Below are 18,608 nucleotides of genomic sequence, written 5' to 3' on the forward strand. Positions count from 1 at the left end.
TTAGAAACCTCTTTATAGAAATACTAATACTATTGCTAATAATAATAAGCCTCTTAGGGAAGAAATTAACTCCGTGGTTAGCGTATTGGATAACAGGATTTCAACGCGGAGATCCCGGATTCGAATCCAGCTGTGCTGGTTGTTAGATTTTCTCTTCGTAGGAGCTTCTTACAGCACATTGTTCGGTGATGGACAGTTTGGTACGTAACGAGAGAAACTGCCCGGAGGCCGGCAGTGCGCTGAAAAAAGCTCTGGGCGCCAAAAATCACATGATGATGCGTCTTAAAAAAAAAAATCAAAATTAAAAAATGAAATAAATAAATTAAAGTTTTTTATTAAAATCAGAATCTCAACTACATATAGGTATAATTCAACAAAATAAATGTAATCTTTACGCATAGTTAAGACAGAAAAAAATATATCTGGAAAAAATGTCAAAAAGTAAATTAAAAACAAACACTCGGTCGCAACCTGTTGTAGAAGAATTTGACTTTTTTAAGATTTACAATTATAAAACAACTGAAATTTAAATTTGTGAAAATAAACTAAACATAACTTTAGACAAACTTTATTTTTGACTCAATCAACAATATAAAATTTGGCCTTATTATTTATATATTTCAAAAATAAATCACTTTTTAGGAAAATTTCATTTAAACAACCTAGTCTTATGACACTTAATGTTGGGTAAGTAAGAAATACCAGAAAGCAATATCTAATTTTTTAACAAGGCTTAGTGCCCAACTAACAAATTAGGTGTCAAAAACACATATATACCGAAATATTTTTCTAAAAAATAAAAATTTAGTAGTTACAAGCGGTACGTGAGTGAGGGCCTTCCACTTACCATTCCTTGCTCATCATAACACTAAACCTACCTCTAGAAATACCAGTTGTAAGACAATTCTCCAGTGCAAACCTGTTTGACCAGCAGATGTCTTATTCAGAAAAATCTGTGTTGAAAAGTTCTCTGATGTACACAAAACATTGCACCACCAGTTCTGCTGTATACAAAAGTCTTTTTTTAAGATATTGAACATTCAGGCTCTCAACTTATTTGAGGAGGGGTAACTTGTTGTTTGAGATTGTTTAAAATATTTATTATTTAAATTTATGGAATAAATGTAATTTAAATAATGGCCGTTGGTAGGCGTGCTTGTAGGAGATCATACGGGTACCCTAGCGACGCCGGTATGTAAGACTAGATAGATGAGAAAGTCATTTCAAAGAAAGCCAATCAATATCTTTTACAACTGTGTTGTTTGCCCTTTCGCCATTTTTTTTCCCTCGCACAGGCTTTTTAAATTTTGATTTCTACTCCATTTTCCCCACATTTTTACTCTCATTAATTAAGTTATCTTCACTTTTTTTGCTGCGGCTGAACTACTCGTGGACTTTCAGACAATTCAGAACCAGTATAGTATACTGATCCGCATTCTTCGTCATTGTTTGACTTCACGTACACTTCGAACTCCATGTCGTCAACATTGGCGCCACCACCAGCACACACTGAATCACTTTTGCTGCAAGAACCGCTACGACAATTTTCCAAATGTAGGCTGGGTAGGTTTTCTAGAAGTTTGTTCAGTGTCTGCTGTTGGTATTTGTAGGACTCACGGAATCTTAACACCTGATGCGAACTAAACTTTCTGATTCTGTTTCGCTGGAATACATAGTTCTCTCGTACCCAGTTCAGTTGGCTGTTGGAATACTCCTTTACTCTCTTTACCTGTTAAATGCAAAGAACATATTATTGTAGTCGAAATAATTTTTTTCAATGAAGGTAATAAGGGATGTAGAGTAGTGACAAAGTAGCACCCCGTTAGACCGTCACTACAATGCTTAATTGCCACCTTCTTTGTAATAATTCATTATGGTACGCTTCTTCAAGAGCACAGTAACATTTGATGAGAAGTTGGTTTATTGATAGAAATTTATGAGACATGTTTGGTTGATGATCAAAAACGGCATTCCGGTCGACCCAGAAGGAAATTTGAGAAAAATTATGCTGCTTGGAGGTAGAGCAGCTTTTTTTAAAAGAGTGGCTAAAACCACTCATCTGTTGTTTTCTGAGTCGCTCGTTGTATTTAAAAGGTCTTTAACGGCTTTTTAAGTTACTACCACTCGCATGGTAAGAGTGTAATCGCACAATGAATGGCTTCACTCAAACATTTATCGAGTGGTTGCTACAAATCTTGTAAGTTATAGTAGTTATAGCTTATACTTAAGTCTTGAAGGGTGTGAATAGGAATCAAGCGGTAGTTTATCCTTACTTACTTGTTCATAGTACTGATCTTTCATTGAGGACAGATGGCTTGTGCCATAGTCGCGGATGTCCTTTAGGTTCTTTACTTGGTTCTGGTAACTATCGCAGATCCACTCTACCTGCTGCACACAGTTATCCTTTATTTTATGCACCTGTAAAACGAAAAATATGAATTATGGTTTAGTCATTAAATGTGCAAATCCTAATATGGATTTAGTGCAGAGCTTCACCTGTAATTTGTAATTCTCACGCAATCGCTCCAGTTGTTGGGTCTTGTATTGATCAATACTTTCCAGTAGTTGGAATACTTGTCTTCCTTCTGGATTTTCATCTTCGTTCTTGCGACAACACCTGCAAACAAGAGTGGAACAATAGAATCTCTGTTGGAAGTGGTTATGTTCATCGGTTATTTGAGATATCGTCCTGCAGCTTAGTTGGCCTAGAAAATAAGACTGCTTGGCTTTATCATTGATATTGTTCGTCCGGATTGCAATCAAATAAATTCATGTTTATCGAAAGATCTTCACAGAAGTGCGAACAGCTGGGGTTGTAGGTTAGTGTGGAATGCTTCTATGGATAGAACACTCTTTATGTAATCAAAAAATATTTCATGAGTATTTTAGACTATCACCAATAATGTTCAAAAATTGAATCTTAAGGATCTCCTAAAAACACTAAAACTTTCGTTTGTATTTTTGCTTTATGACCTTACCTATCGCCAGTAAAGAGACACATAGATCTAGGAACATTGCAGTGCTTTATTATACAGAAATGAAAAAATCTTTACTTAAATTTATTTTTTTTTTTAACTTTGTGTATAATAACCAGGGAAAAAGAGAAGGGATTAGCTATGCTGTTAGTGTATTGCATTCCCACGCGGAGGTCCCGGGTTCGAATCCAGCTGCTGACCATTAGATTTTCTCTTCCTAGGAGATTCTTACAGCTCTCCTTACAACTGTCCAGTGATAGACAGTGTTTCTACAACGAGAGAACGTTGTCTGGAGCTTACTGAAAAAACTCCGGGTGCCAATAACCACAGAGTTGACGCGCTTTGAGAAAAATAATTAAAGTCTTTTATTAAACACGAAAATTTCAACTACATACGAGGGGCATTCAATAAAGGTTTCTTCTGACCCACTTCCTGTAAGCAATAAACCTTAGCAAAATTATTTGTCCTTCTCTACTCATAGGTGCCTGCCACCTAGGAGCACACATTTCTCCCATCTCTGTAAGCAGCTGTATAAACACCTCGTTTGTAGAAGTCGACAAGTTGCTTCAAAAGCCCCGTTGTGACTTCGAAATCAGAGTCGCATCATCTGGAAAATGCTTGCAGTTCAAAAATAACTTCATTGTTGGAAAGAGGTGGAAGACAAAAAGAAAATATAACTGGAAAGTAATTCCTAACTCTTGGTCGCAAAATGTTGTAGGAGAATTTGACTTTTATAAGATTTACAATTATAAAACAACTGAAATTTAAATTTGTAAAAAGAAACTAAACATAACTTTAAGACAAACTTCTTTTCTTTGTTTTACTCAATCAACAACGCAATACGAGGGTCGTTTGAAAAGTCCGTGCAAAGTCAGAGAGATAGCTCTACTGGCGCGTATCGAGGTTATGTTTAGTTAGTAGCATCTCTTGGAAGAACACACACCAAGTTTCAGCCAGATCGGTCTATTTCTTTGTGTTTGGCATTCGTTTGAATCGAGGAAGTCGAGTGATTTTCAAAAAATGGACGAAAAAGAATTTCGTGTGTTGATTAAACACTACTTTATGAAAGGCAAAACGCCTCAGGAGACTAAAGAGAAGCTTGATAAACATTATGGTGACTCTGCACCTTCGATTAGAACAGTTTATAAGTGGTTTCAAAATTTTCAGAGTGGCCATATGGGCACAAGTGACGCTGAACGTTCTGGACGCCCTGTTGAGGTTACTACTCCAGAAATCATTGATAAAATCCATGATATGGTGATGGATGACAGAAGAGTGAAGGTGCGTGAGATTGCTAATGCTGTGGGCATCTCGAATGAACGGGTACATATTTTGCATCAACATTTGGACATGACAAAGCTATCCGCAAGATGGGTGGCGCGATTGCTCACGCTTGACCAAAAACGAAATCGTGTGAAGTGTTGCAAGGACGGTTTGCAGCTGTTCCAGAAGAATCCGCAGGACTTTAAGCGTCGTTTCGTCACTGTGGATGAAACATGGATACATGACTACACTCCTGAGACCAAAGAACAATCTAAACAATGGGTTACCAAGGGGGAATCTGCTCCAAAAAAGGCGAAGGCCGTTCCTTCGGCCGGAAAGATTATGGCGACTGTCTTTTGGGATTCGCAAGGAATAATCCTCATCGACTATCTGGAAAAGGGTAAAACTATTACAGGTGCATATTATTCATCGTTATTGGACCGTTTGAAAACCGTGCTGCAAGAAAAACGCCCACGATTGGCCCACAAAAAAGTCCTTTTCCATCACGACAACGCACCAGCTCACACCTCAGCAGTTGTGGTCGCAAAATTAATGGAAATAGGGTTCCAACTCGTTTCACATCCCCCCTATTCTCCAGACTTGGCTCCCTCGGACTACAATTTGTTCCCCAATATGAAGAAATGGCTGGCGGGAAAAAGATTTTATTCAAACGAGGAGGTGATTGCAGAAACGAATGGCTATTTTTCAGACTTGGACAAATCCTATTATTCGGGAGGGGTCAACAAACTAGAGCAGCGTTGGACGAAGTGTATAAGCCTAAAAGGAGACTATGTTGAAAAATAAAAAAGGTTTACCCCAAAAAATTAAGTAGTTTTTATTTTTGCACGGACTTTTCAAACGACCCTCGTATTTCTTTAGGTGCCCTAGCCTTATCATTTAGATATTTAAATAATAAATCAGTGTTTAGGAAAACTTCATTTAAACAACCTAGTCTTATGATACTTAATGTAGGATACTTAAGTTAGAAATAACAGAAAGCAATATCTACTTTTTTAACAAGGCTTAGCGCCCAACTAACTAGTTAGGTGTCGAAAGCACATCATATATACTGAAATATTTTTCTAAAAATTACAAATTTTGTAGTGAATAGTTAGACTCGAAGTGAGAGCAACATTCCTAGATCTGTGTGCTCGTACTGCACCTCCCTACTGCATTACCGTCCCCAATTTAAAAATCAGAGAATTTCAGAATATGGATTGGTTCTCTAGGTTGGTTATTCGTCCTTTAATGCTGGTAACTTCTTATTCCTTAAATGATGGCATCGCAGTCATTTAAGAAGATATAATGGAGTTTCCCCCTTTTCCCCACAGAATCTGCTGAAATCATCATATGATGGTTCCATCTTCTTCAAGTGTTCTCTAATGCGACAATACCTCGTAAGGAAATCTTTCGGCGTGCAAACTCTTTTAACCTTACATCCCTACCGGCTGTAGTTGCCTCAGTCCCGAGAGATTGGTCCAGTCCATAGATCTGCAGACTTATTCTTTTTTTCCAAGCTCGCCTTATAGATCTTAAAATCTGAAAGAATAACAATCTTCTGATTCCGACATTTCCTACCGAGTTTAAACTGAACTCATGTTTCTACAGCGTAAATTGTCACCTGGAAAGTGAGAGCAAATTTTAGCACTGAAACTTTAGTTCTCACAAGATCCTCGCCTCGTCCGTGTATTTAATTCCCACTGCTCCACCACTCCCTCTTAGTACTCATCTTCCAAGAAAAGTTTTTTATCACTATATCATTTTTTATTTTGCTCTTAAGAAAATGAATTTTCGATTGGCAGGGTTTCCCATTCAAAATTGTTTCGATTTACTCTGTAATCTGAAGAACCTATCTTTAGTGTAAAATCGAGCGAAAAGTGTACGTTTGAGCATTGACTGCGATATCTCAAATAACATGTTTCCAGGAACTGAATCCTAATTACCTTTTATAGATCCTCTTCAATAGCTGTACGACCACAGTTATAGTCAGAAAGGATGCAGCTGAAATTATACCTGCTAGGATACTCAATATCTTGATGCGATAGAAAGTGATCGGATCCAACTGTATGATCTTATATTGAGTAAGATTGACAAATTGGTCTTGTAATTCACATTTATATAGACCACAATCAATTCTCAATACGCGTTTGATCAACAGTGTGCCATTTTCAAAAGCTACAATCCTTTCGTCTCCAGTTTGGTTTTGGGTGGGCAAGACCAGTTGACCATTCGGTCGGTACCATTGTATTCTAGTTATGTAACTTGGTTTGTAACAGTGTAACACAGCTTTTAGCCCTAATTCAAAGATCAAATTATAATTTTGTTTTGAATGTAAACAGACTTCATTTAAATGATCTCCCTCGTAACAGAATTCCGTAATATTAAAGTTATTTTCAATTAAATAAGTATACAGCCATAGGTGTTCACAATTACAAGTAATATTATTACTGCTAAATTCAAAGTTAATTAATTTCAAATTTACTAAATTATTAGGTAGTGTTTTTAAATTATTAACAGATAGATCTAAACTTTCTAAATTGTTTAAATAATAAAAACTTCCATTGCTTATTAAGTTTAAATTGTTATTATTAATGTAAATATGTTTTAAATTCAATAAACCGTACGTGATATCACCACTTATATTATAAAGATTGTTAAAATTTAAATTTAATTCGTATAAATTCCTACAATTTATAAAAATAAAATTTGGCAATGTAATTAGGAAATTATTATTTAAATTTAAAATTTTCAAATTAATTAAATTTTCAAATAAGATCTCATTTAAAGAATTTAACAAATTAAAACTTAAATCTAAAAATTGTAGATTGTATAAATTAATAAAACTAGTGTTTTTAATTGTTTGAATTTGATTATTGTTCAGTTTTAAGTCGATCAATTTGAAATTTTTAAATTCAAATTGGATTCTGTTTAAACTGTTAAAAGATACATCTAATTTAGTTAATGATGTTAAGTTTACTAAACTTATTATAGATTTTAAATTGTTAGATTTTAAATTTAGTTCTATTAAATTGTTCAGCTCAGTGAAAAAATTACTGAACACAAATTCAAGATTACTGTTTTCCCAGTTTATAATTTTCACATTTGTATTATTCAAATTGAAATTATTATTAAATTCTATTAAATTCAATCGAACATTGTTGAAATTTATGATCTGTGTATCTTGTGGTACGGACGTTATTTCTCGCAAATTTATGTTGTTACAATTTAAATTAATTAAATTTGAATGACGTATCAGTGGGATACAGGTACATATTTTGGGGCATTTAGCTTGTGTTATGTGTGAATGTATGTAGGTACAGAGAAGCAGGTTCAATATTAGCAGCTTAATGAACATATTTCATAGCATTCTGTGACCGCATCCTGTCAAAAAAAAAAAAATAATAAAAATCTGAAGTTGTAACCATTACACTTTTTTTTACTTATGAGCAACAGTGTCTGAGGTTTAAACCAAAATTAAGGGTTTTCAATAAAAATTCAACTTTTATTACCGATTTCATAAATGGCGCCCTAAATTTACTCAGTTGAATCTTTTTCGTACCCTTCAGCAATGTTCTATAAACTTCGTATACCTATTGCGCACATGAGACCTACAACTTTTATTCCTAACATCATAAATTTGTTTTTATCATAAGAAGTGTTATTACTTCCTTTTCTTTCTCTCTATTTGCTTTATTTTACTGTTTGTAAAATTAACCATTTTTCTTTAAGCAAAAACAATTTCTTTTAAATCCACAAACTTTATTTATACATTTAACCAAACTAAAATGTAGCATTTAAATTGTTGTTCATTTTTTTTGGTGACTGATTCATATTTTCAATGGGGTTGAAAAAATAACTGCCATTTCAGTCTAGAAAAATTTATTTTGCCGAGCTTTGGACCTAGGGACTAGGTCATCTTCAGGGCTAGTTTAGAAAGTAATACTATTACATTTCAGGGTTGGTGTGTCTTCTGTATTGTCTGTTCATGGACTGGCATTTAAAGATTGTAAAACTAAAAATTCATCTCAAATAAGAAGATGGCCTACCTTGTCATTTTTTTTTATTTGTACACCATCATAAAAATATGACTTAAAGTAAGTTAACTAATTCCCTATTTTTCTAGTCGAAGCCTTAACGTTCAACTACCAAAGTAGGTAGGTGTATACACGAGGCGGAAGCAATGCATTTACGATTAAAATTGATGCAATGAACGGAAATACGGGGTACTTACAATTTTTAATAAAATAATCAAATATTAATTTAGGTTGGATTTGAGCAACTGCCAGGTCTTCGTTAAGCCTTCTTTGTAAAAGTCTAACATATTAGGTTATCTGAAATCCATAAAGCATAGGCGTTAGGAATTTCTTTCAACAATTTATAAGAACCTGCCAGCGTATCTGTTGCTACTAAAACCTCTTGAACCTCATTTTTCGCAGTACATGATCTATTTATGTGGCTGTTATTTCCTACCTATCGTTGCATGAATCTAGGTGCTACATATATTTTCTGTTTTCTATCATACCCACACCATGACTTGGACATTTTCTACGAGTGTATCACGGATTATAACGTTCAGAAAATGACAGTCATAATTTTTCATCCAAAGAAAACATTAAACATCTATATAATAGAGAGCAGATCATGTTTTGCATTTCTGATGTAATAAATTCTCTGCAAAGAATGAATTAATTTTGAAGAGGTCTCATAGCTCTTCCTAAATCCCGGTACAGAACAAAAGCAAACTACGGGTTTGTCTCCACAAATGGTTAATAGAGAAACCATTAAAATTTAGAAAGTTAAACCAATATCTTAAATCAAGTGACTCGTTTTTTCTCCTTCGTGAAATAACTATTATTTTACATCAAAATAAATGAATTTTTTATTTTTAAGTGTAGGAGTCTACTTTTACGATATTCTAAAGAATTTATATTACATGTAAATCTATCTAGACTAGATGTATCTAACTTATTTCAGTTTAAAATTAATACCGCATTTAAATAAGGTTATAGCTATTTGTGACTACTGTATAGGTTTATATTTATTATTTATGAATGAGATTTGTGATTCACAAGCTTATTTGACTTGAAATTTATTTCTGGTTGATTGCTGGCTGTTGGAAGCGAGGCGTTAAAAATTTAGGTGGGGATATACACAATATGTATATTTTTTTTTTTGCGCATCAACAGCTGAGGTCATTAGCGCCCGGAGCTTTTTCCAGTGCACTGCCGGCCTCCGGACAGTGTTCTCTCGTTACAGACAACACTGTCCATCACCGGACAGTGAGCTGTAAGAAGCTCCTAGGAAGAGAAAATCTAAGGGTCAAGCTGCTGGATTCGAACCCGGGACCTCCGCGTGGGAGTCCAGTATGCTAACCTCATAGCTAATCCCTTCCCTACAATATGTATACATGTATAATTATTATAAATTGTTGAAATGTTAAATTATCGAATTTTCAATTAATTAAAGTTATCGAAAAGACTAAGAAAAGATGAGATTAGATAAGTTAATTCAAGTTAATAACAGTTAAAATTAAAATCTCAGCCAGAAGTAATAAATTTTACCAATACAATTCCAATAAATAGCCAATTATTCATACCTGCCGAACATTCAAATAGTTAATAGTCGGTATCAATAGCCTATTACTCGTATCTACTGAAGGTCCAAATAATCACCCTCCAATCGAAATGAACAAGTTGGCTACGAAACAATTTTCAAAGTAATTTTAGTGCGAACCTGTGTAATAACGGGGCGAGTCAAAAATTGTTTTCAAATAACAGAATCTTTATTGACCATTGGATCTGATTTATTGAAACTTTGCTATGAATGACATTGTTCTTATTGAAACGGTCTCTTTAATCAAAATTCCAAAAATAATTGCTAAGACCTGTTTTATTTTTCGTTTGTTCAAGGTTATTGTGCTGTAACAATAATATAAACACTGTATTCAAGGTGACATTCTTGTAAAAATGGTTGTGCAACAGTCAGAATAATCATTTATAAAGTTCAAGCGGAAGATTTGTTGAATAAACGTTCTTTTAAAAATTTGTTTTTTAAATTGTAAGAGTATATACTACTTGAGGTAGACCTTCACTGATGGATAAAGATTCTCAGACCGAAACTGTCTTTTGTACAATCAAAAATACCGTCAACCAACATTCGAATGGTGTGAACACTTGTCACTACATTCTGATTCCCTGGTCCATAGTTATGTTTTCTATAAACTTATTATTAATACTATAAAGGTGCTGGGGCTTCTATGTTACATACGAATTTTAATGTTCAGTTCAATAGCGCTGGGTCACAGCTCCCGCCTTAAATCAATATTCCCCAGGAAAAATTGTAAAACCAAAGAAGAGGCTTAAAATTCGTTTAATCCGAGTTCAAATGAAACTTCTGCTACTAGACGATTGCCTATAAAATGATAAAAATCTTGAAGGATCCGCTCTTGAACGTTTCACTGCCAGTGCAGTGATATTCTTCAGAGGCATATTGAAGTAGAGCTTAACTTCCCTAAGAATCCCGTTTAATAAAGTTTTCTGGAAAACTATTTCAAATAAAAGTTAATAGACTTTCATTTATATAGTGAGTAAACCAAGTTTTTTTAAAGTACTATGAATATTTTTTAAAAAATCGCAATAAAAGTAAAAAATATATTAATTACTTTCCGGCCAACCGACTTGCTTTAAATTTGGATTTCTACTTAATTTTTAATATTATTTAGGTGATGAGGTAATATTGAATACATCGTGGCAATTAAATATCAACGTATTTTTCGTTTTTTGAGCTTGCTGACCACAAACACACATTCGCATACACACAGACAAATTTGCATTAACTACTTTTCGAACTCAGCGGACCTCATTTCCGGTGAAAACACTACAGAAAATTTGCATGAAAGGCTAATCTAACCAGGAGTAAGAGAAAGTAAAAAAAGAGCGGATGATGTCAAAAAAATTATTCTTTACGAGTCGATAACAGTACAAGCTCAGCATCTAACTTGCCGAAAGTAACTTGAGAATTCAATGGATGATGGTTTCATGTTTGTAAAGTAAATCTATAGGCGTGCTTAATCCAGAATTAAAAAAACAAGTTTAGTTAGAAAGGGAAAATGAGTTATCAATATGTTTCTCTTAATATCGGTAATTTGATATCGTCAAATTTTCTATATTCAGTTTTCACAGTAATTCTACTTTTGAGACTCCCCTGTATGCCATAAATACCTATAGCTCAAAAACCAAAACACAGGATGTTTAAACTTTGTTTCGTTTACGGATCTCCATTGATCCACCTGAAACTAAACGTTGGAAATCCCCAAACGGAAGTAAAGAATGCATTTTTCACTTTTTTAAATGGAATTTTATTCTATATTTTCACTACATTTAGTGTACATATTGCTTGAACATTGATCTATAATTAATAATTTTTGTTTTAATTCCACTCTGGAGAAAGTCTTGCCTTTAAGTAGTATGTCATTCTATGCTGTACAGTATATTTCATTAACTAATTAAAACTACCAGAAATGCAGAAGTTTGAAACTTGAAAATTGTAAAAAAAAAAAAAAAAAAAATCGTGTGAAGCTACAGATATTTTGGGAGCTACAGTGAATTATCCTTTATGGATTTGACCCAGATAACACACACACACACACACAAAAACGATCTTATAAACATCTGGAACGTGTAAATGTAGCTTTAACTTATTGAATCCTCCGCGTAAGTGAATCATAAGTACATAGATTTCTTAAAATTGAACTTGCAAAACATTCTTGCAATAAGCATCAAATAAGGTAATACATTATTATGTATATATAGCCTCTTACATCTATGCCAGTACTTTCATTAATCGTTTCTTTCGTTCATAAGTCCCATTTCCTTAAGAGAGGGGCAACAAATTACAGCTGCAGTTCAGTAATTTTATGCTTCTAAAAACCTATGGAATGGTGAGGGCTCGGAAAATAGTAATTCTACAATGTGTAAATTCGAAAGTCATGTTATTACTTTAGAACGTGATTGTTTGATTCTAAATATTAGCTTCAACTTTTTTATTAAAGTTTTCGAGAAAAAAGATGCATATTTGCTTATATTATAAAATAAAATTTTCATAGAAAAATGACATTTTTTGACTCACCCCATTAGATTGCAGTAGAAGAACGATTTAAGTAATTTACAGTATACCTACTAATTGGTTCCAAAATTGCGTTGAAAATCGCTTAATTCTTCTTCTAGTGAATAACTTTTATTATAATCATATTTTTGAAAAGTATTATGTATTAATTCTGAATTGAAAGTACAAGCAAACTACTGCGTAAACAATCTGTTAAGAGTGGTTCAATAGATTGAAACCGTGAATGCAACCTTCAGCAGTCAACCGACCACTGCTAGCCAACATCACTCATCCCCCCCACCAAACGCACATAGATACAAAAAAAAAAGCATATGCAGAAAGCTATATCGATTTTGTACATGATATTCCTGTCTTCCTGCTTCGACATTCAATATTCTATCCACTGTATTTCTTCTATTAGTAATTAATATTAATTAAAAATATCTGGTAGGACAGTTGTATAAGGGGTTGATCGTCAAAAAGTGCACGAAAAAGCATAACGTTGAAAAACACCCAACTTTGACAATTTTTTTCTCTTTTTCTACAAAAAATAAAATTCCCAAATTTTCTTTAAAATTAAGGGCATATCCTCCTTTGCAACAACCCAGACCTAATAGATTTCGAGAAAAAAGATGCTGAAAATGAGCAAAAACGGATTTTTCAAAAATTGTTCTTGTTGTTACCTTTTCTTGTAAACAACGTAGTGCATAAACGCACGGACCGATTTTCATGAATGAGGTGTCATTCGATTCGGAATTCTGGGGAAGTATGGCAATCGTTTCAAATTATTGACACTAGGACCGATTTTCTTAAATGAAGTGTCTTACGAATCGAAATTTTGTATAAATTTGCATTTTAGAAATCTCGACTCTGTGGGAGTCTGCCCCAAGCAAGTCAGGCTCTCTCTAAAACTTTAATTAGTAATAATTCTATAACGTTTTGCCCTATTTTGATAAAATTTAGCTCGAAGAAGTGGTTAAAGCTTCCCTACGTGACTCTAAAGTTAGAGTTGGTTATTGTTGAAATTTGAATCACGGAGTTTTGCGTTTATTTGTTTTATTTGTTTGCCCTTTTAGGGAGTAGCGCAGTTAAATTTTTCTTCCTTCTTTTAAATGAAAGTACTGTAATCGAAGTTTAATTTCTTTTTCCCCTCTTTAGAAGAATTTTATGTAATCGTAGTTTGATTTCTCTTACATCCCTTAAGAGGAAGTAATCTAATCACCATTTTTCTTACCACTCTTACAGGAAGGTACTGTAATCGCTATTTTCTTTTTGTTATTCCTCTTAATGGGAAGTAATAATTCATCATTTCCCACTAACTTAGTACCATTCACCCATAACATTAATCAAGTTTAAGTTCATTCGTCGTATTGGTCATAGTTCACAGTACGTAATAGACTAACATTCAGAATATTCGGTAATAATTAATCAAGTTTAATATATAATTTTTTTTAAATTACATTCTTAATCTGAATCTTTCCCTCCTTGTATATCTAATGTAAAATAGAAAAAGGTATACATATTTTTAGGATACGCTAGTACTTAACCTATGGGTCGCGACCCCCCGAGGGTCGCTAGAGAATTTTTGGGGTTCGCGGAAATATATTGTGACCTGATAAATTAATTCACTTATTAACAGTTTAGTATCTAGTAAATAGAAAAAACAAGTCCTTTTTGGTTTACTTCAGTAACTGGCGAACGTTCAGCAAGTAGTGGGGATATATGTATGTTGTTGTAATCCTATCAAAGATACCACGCAAACCAAGTGTAAGTTTGTTTTTCTGTGACAGTACACTTCTCAATGGAGTTTAGGTTTCGCCTAATTGCACAGTGTCTATTAATCTTTCAAATACATGGTAAATGTTAAAGGCTATAAAGTTCTACGTTTCATACAAATTAAAAACATCCTTACTTATTTACGATTCATTTTAGTTGAATTTGTACTTTAAAATGGATAAGTGGTTAAATTAACGTAAGAAATGTGAATCCGAAAAAGAAGAAACCAAAGCGTTTTCGAGTATATCGGAAAATAAGTCGAAAATTCAAGAAAAGAGTCCTAAATAAAACAAAAAAAAAACGCGTAGATGCTACTTAGATTTGGCGCAAAGCCTGGTAAGCTCGCTTTGTTAAAATCCGACCCTGACCGTATTAAAAACACAACTTGTGTTGGAGGTTTAAGAAGAATGATTTTAAATAGTGTTGCTTTGTGTTGCAGAGCCGAGAGTTTGCGAAAGTTGGAGCAGAAATGGCGGTCACTCCGCAGGACGTGTGCTCGGCCGCGGACATCACCTTCTCCTGTGTCTCCGGACCCAAGGCGGCTAAAGATGTCTGTATAAAAATTAATATTTTTTTTTGTGCATTATTATTATTATTTAAATTGAGGTGTCAAAATTGTGTCAAGACAACGAGTATTTTTAGAGATCTGCCGATTTCCAAACAGTGATCTTTTCTTATAGGCATCATTGTGCATCATGGACAGCAAGCTCTAATGGACTCGAATCGAAGAACTCCGCGTGGGAGCCTAGTTGCTAACGATTTAGCTAATCCCTTCAGCTACTTTTATTTTTTGTATTTAAGGCGCGTCAACATCTGAGGTCATTGGCTCCCGGAGTTTTTTTTTCAGTGCACTGCCGGCCTCCGGTCAGTGTTCTCTCGTTACAGATATCACTTTCCATCACCGGACAGTGACCTTCTTGGAAGAGAGAATCTCAGGGCCAGCAACTGCACTCGAACCCGTGATCTCGTTAGAATCCAACGCTAACCACTCAGCTAATCCCTTCTTTATTCTTCACATATTATTTATTACTTATTCACTTATTGTTGTTTTTTTTTGTAATCTTAGATACCATGTTATGTAACAATGTACGGGTTATTAGCCAAACACATTATTATTGGTCTAAAAATTTGCGGAAAGTACGGCGTGTGTTCAAGATCAGCGCTCTTTGCAGTTAAATGTTAATATTTCGGTGCAATCTCTGGGCTTCAACATTGATGTAAGATACCAATGGAACTTGTCAGTTGTCGAAATTATTATAGGCACTATCTGGGCAGTCTAAACATCCAACAGTCTCTTTGGCCCAAACCCTAATCCTGCATATTTATACTTTTTTTTTATCACGAAACTTGGAAACCCGTAGGTTTATATCTCAATTCATCTTATTCAGAATTCAGTGATATCTTTACGGAATTGTAAGAAACAGCACGCTCTATAACTGGTATAACCAACGTTTTAGTGATAATATTTATTGTAATATGGAAGGTTAGGTTTTGGAGATTTTTTAAATCGTTACTATTTCTATGCTCTATATCTACTCAGTATTGTTCAGAATTTAATGAAATCTTCACGGAATCGTAGAGAAAAGTGTGCTCTATGACTGGTGTAAATAGCATAGTTTTAGTAATAATATTTATTAAGATATAGAAGGTTCAATTTTGGTGGTTTTGTAAAAAGTTTAAATTTCAAACCTCTGTATTACTGTTTGTTTCTTCCGATTTTAATTTATTTAAAATCTAATATTAGGAGTTTATTACCTAATTATAGGAAAAAGTTAGCTCTATAATGGGTTTAAATTACAATGTTCTAGTGATCACAGATAAAATAATATAAAGGTTAAAATTTGAAGGCATTCACATTCGTACAACATTACAAACTCATATCTCACATTCTAATTCAATGATTTCTTTACCAAAATGTAGAGAAATGTTTGCTGTATAATTGCAATAATCTGCATTTTTCTAACTACAATATTACGTGAGATATAAAAGGTTACATTTTGGATGTTATCGTTCTATGTTTTCGAATTCGTTCAAAATTCAAACGTTTATATCTCTTTTGGTACTCTTCTCATTTGAATGATTTCTTTACTGAATTGTAGAGAAAAGAAAGCTCTGTAACTTGTATACATTGCAATGTTCTAGTTTCAATAGTTATTGTTTTATGGAAGGGTAAAATTTGAAGGTTTTTATATTATTTCAAAACTTCAAACTCTCATATATCATTTTCTCTTTATCAGAATTAAATGATTTCTTTACCGAAATTTAGAGAAATGTTTATTGTATAACTGGTATAATCTGCATTTATCAGAATTGAATAATTTCTTTACTTGATGTTACAGATGGTTTTCGGTAATTGTGGAGCATTACGTGAGATGAACTCGACAAAAGCTTATGTAGAGATGACAAATATTGACAAAGAAACGTCTTTAGATATTGCTGAGGTAATGTTGAAACTTTCCATTAATTCTTTAATATAGTAGTCTGTTATTAACGGTTAGGTGTTTGAAGTTTCGGTTCTGGTAAATATTCTATGCAACTAGAATCCTGGCTCAGATCCAATGAATAAATAACTCGCTTTCCAAATCGGTACATAAGTCATTTTTAATCACATTTTTGATGAAAAATCAATCGAGTGTTTTTACTGAGTGAACATTAGCTATTTTAATTACGCTTTTCCTTTTTTTCAAGTCTCAGGGAAAAAACACATTTTCACAGTTTATCACAATAAGCAATGTATTGAAACAGTGAGACTGGTGTTATCTGCATGCATTTCCACCTAATCTAAATAAAATATTTACTCCTAATCTAGTAATGTATTTTACCAAAAAATCCTATTCCAATAGATTCTAAATGATTCTCTTAACCTGAATATTTCCCTCAAAACGCCCAATGAGGTAGAAGAGGCCTCTTCACTAATTCCACTTAATGCACATCCCAAAAATCTTCTTCCTTCTGCCGAACACCCCCTTATTTACCCAGCCAAAGCGTCCCAACCATATCCGACTCCTAATTACCGCCAAACGCCGGGCCAGAAGATGATGGTAGCGTACCCGTTATCTTTCTGACAATAGAGCCTTTAGCCAGCTTACAAACCTCATTCGATGTCAGCTGTCAGACATCCGATTTTCTCAATACCAAAAGTACATTGAATCCCTATCGACTGATGATGAATCCTTTTGGTTCGCAACTATAAAACTATTAAAATATTACACCGCTATTTTCTCTACCCGCTTCGCTTCCTGGGCCAGGAGCGGTAAGGAAAGGGCTGATTTGTTTGCCAACTACTTACCTTCCCTCCACTACTTACTTTCACTCCACATCCCGATGTAGTCGATCTTTTTCATGTGGGTCATGTCCTTCAAAATCTTGACGGTCCCCTTCCACTCACCTTCCTTCCAAACCAATTCATCCTTCCGAGGTGAAATTCCTTATTGATCACCTACCAAACATAGTTTGGTTTCCGCACCCGTCACTCCACCATCCAACATTCAGAGTCGTTGATACTATTTCCTCGACTGTAGAACACAAGAAGGACTGCCTGGGAAGAAATTTGTGTAAGTTCGAAAGAATTGGAATAAAAGAAAGTGGTTAGGAAGTTCATTGATGTTCGGTTAACATTGTTATGTCCTTGTACAGGCTGTTACTTCCCGTGGAGCCCGATACCTGGAAGCCCAAATCCAAGGTAGCAAGGCTGAAGCTGACGAGGGCACCCTTGTCATACTAACCGCTGGGGACAGGTCGCTTTACAATGAATGTCACTCCTGCTTCGAAGCCTTTGGACGATCTTCTTTCTTTTTAGGTCAGTCTCAAAAAATACTTAGCAGCACGAACCAGTACATAATGTACCACATTATTAAATGATTAGATTAAATTTTAATGCTTGCATTTGCTAACAGTTTAATGGTGGAGTATATATATATATATATGGCTACACAAACAATAATGTGCTTTGTAAAACTTTGTTTTGACTGAGTGCCACCAATCTTAAATTGTGAAACTATCACTTTTTTCTTACAAATTCTAAATTTAAGAAAATTTTCTTTAAGTCACTTGCGGTAAGAAAACGTCATGAGAGTTTCAACACCCATTTTTAATTTTCTGATGGAAATATGTGGCTGGAGGAATAAAACGTTTGAAATTTTCAGATAGATCATGCTGGGCTGTTTAAAGATTATTTAATGTAGTTATAGAGAGTAAATATAAGCGTTATTGGAAAGTGTATGAAGAACGAATTTCGCGAAAATTATTCATACACAGCTCTAGAAAACGCATTAAATATACTTTTTTCAAACTGTGAAGAGTGAAAGAGTAGTTGCGCCAGCCGGAAAAGCCTTTTGAACGCCGTTGTTGAATGAACACCTGTCTTAGTATTTTACCACTAAATTCACTTATTATTATTATTACGTGAGTTATATAACTTGAACCGTTAGGGGCTTTTTTTAAAAAGAATAATTTTTATTTAAAAACACAAATCCTTTATTACAATATTAA

At 34.0% G+C, this 18,608-nt stretch overlaps 2 protein-coding genes across 2 annotated transcripts in view; one reads left to right on the forward strand and one right to left on the reverse strand.

The window, feature by feature from the left end:
* Positions 1 to 18,608, forward strand: part of Ndf (Nucleosome-destabilizing factor) — a 39,890-nt gene that overhangs the window by 10,418 nt on the left and 10,864 nt on the right. The window contains exons 10-12 of the mRNA XM_074138756.1: positions 14,557 to 14,667; positions 16,457 to 16,558; positions 17,754 to 17,916. Of these exons, the coding sequence (XP_073994857.1) occupies positions 14,557 to 14,667; positions 16,457 to 16,558; positions 17,754 to 17,916 (376 nt within the window). The remainder of the gene's footprint in view (positions 1 to 14,556; positions 14,668 to 16,456; positions 16,559 to 17,753; positions 17,917 to 18,608) is intronic.
* LOC141459179 (uncharacterized) lies at positions 315 to 7,868 on the reverse strand. Its single transcript, XM_074137934.1, has 6 exons — positions 7,829 to 7,868; positions 6,252 to 6,533; positions 5,684 to 5,696; positions 2,497 to 2,617; positions 2,278 to 2,418; positions 315 to 1,729 (listed from the first exon to the last, which is right to left on the reverse strand). Exons 1-6 carry the CDS (start codon positions 7,866 to 7,868, stop codon positions 1,361 to 1,363), a joined length of 966 nt encoding a protein of 321 aa, XP_073994035.1. The 3' UTR covers positions 315 to 1,360.

This window comes from Rhodnius prolixus, unplaced genomic scaffold (assembly GCF_049639745.1).
Source record: "Rhodnius prolixus isolate KJV_2025 unplaced genomic scaffold, Rpr scaffold_11, whole genome shotgun sequence".
Lineage (NCBI taxonomy): Eukaryota > Metazoa > Arthropoda > Insecta > Hemiptera > Reduviidae > Rhodnius > Rhodnius prolixus.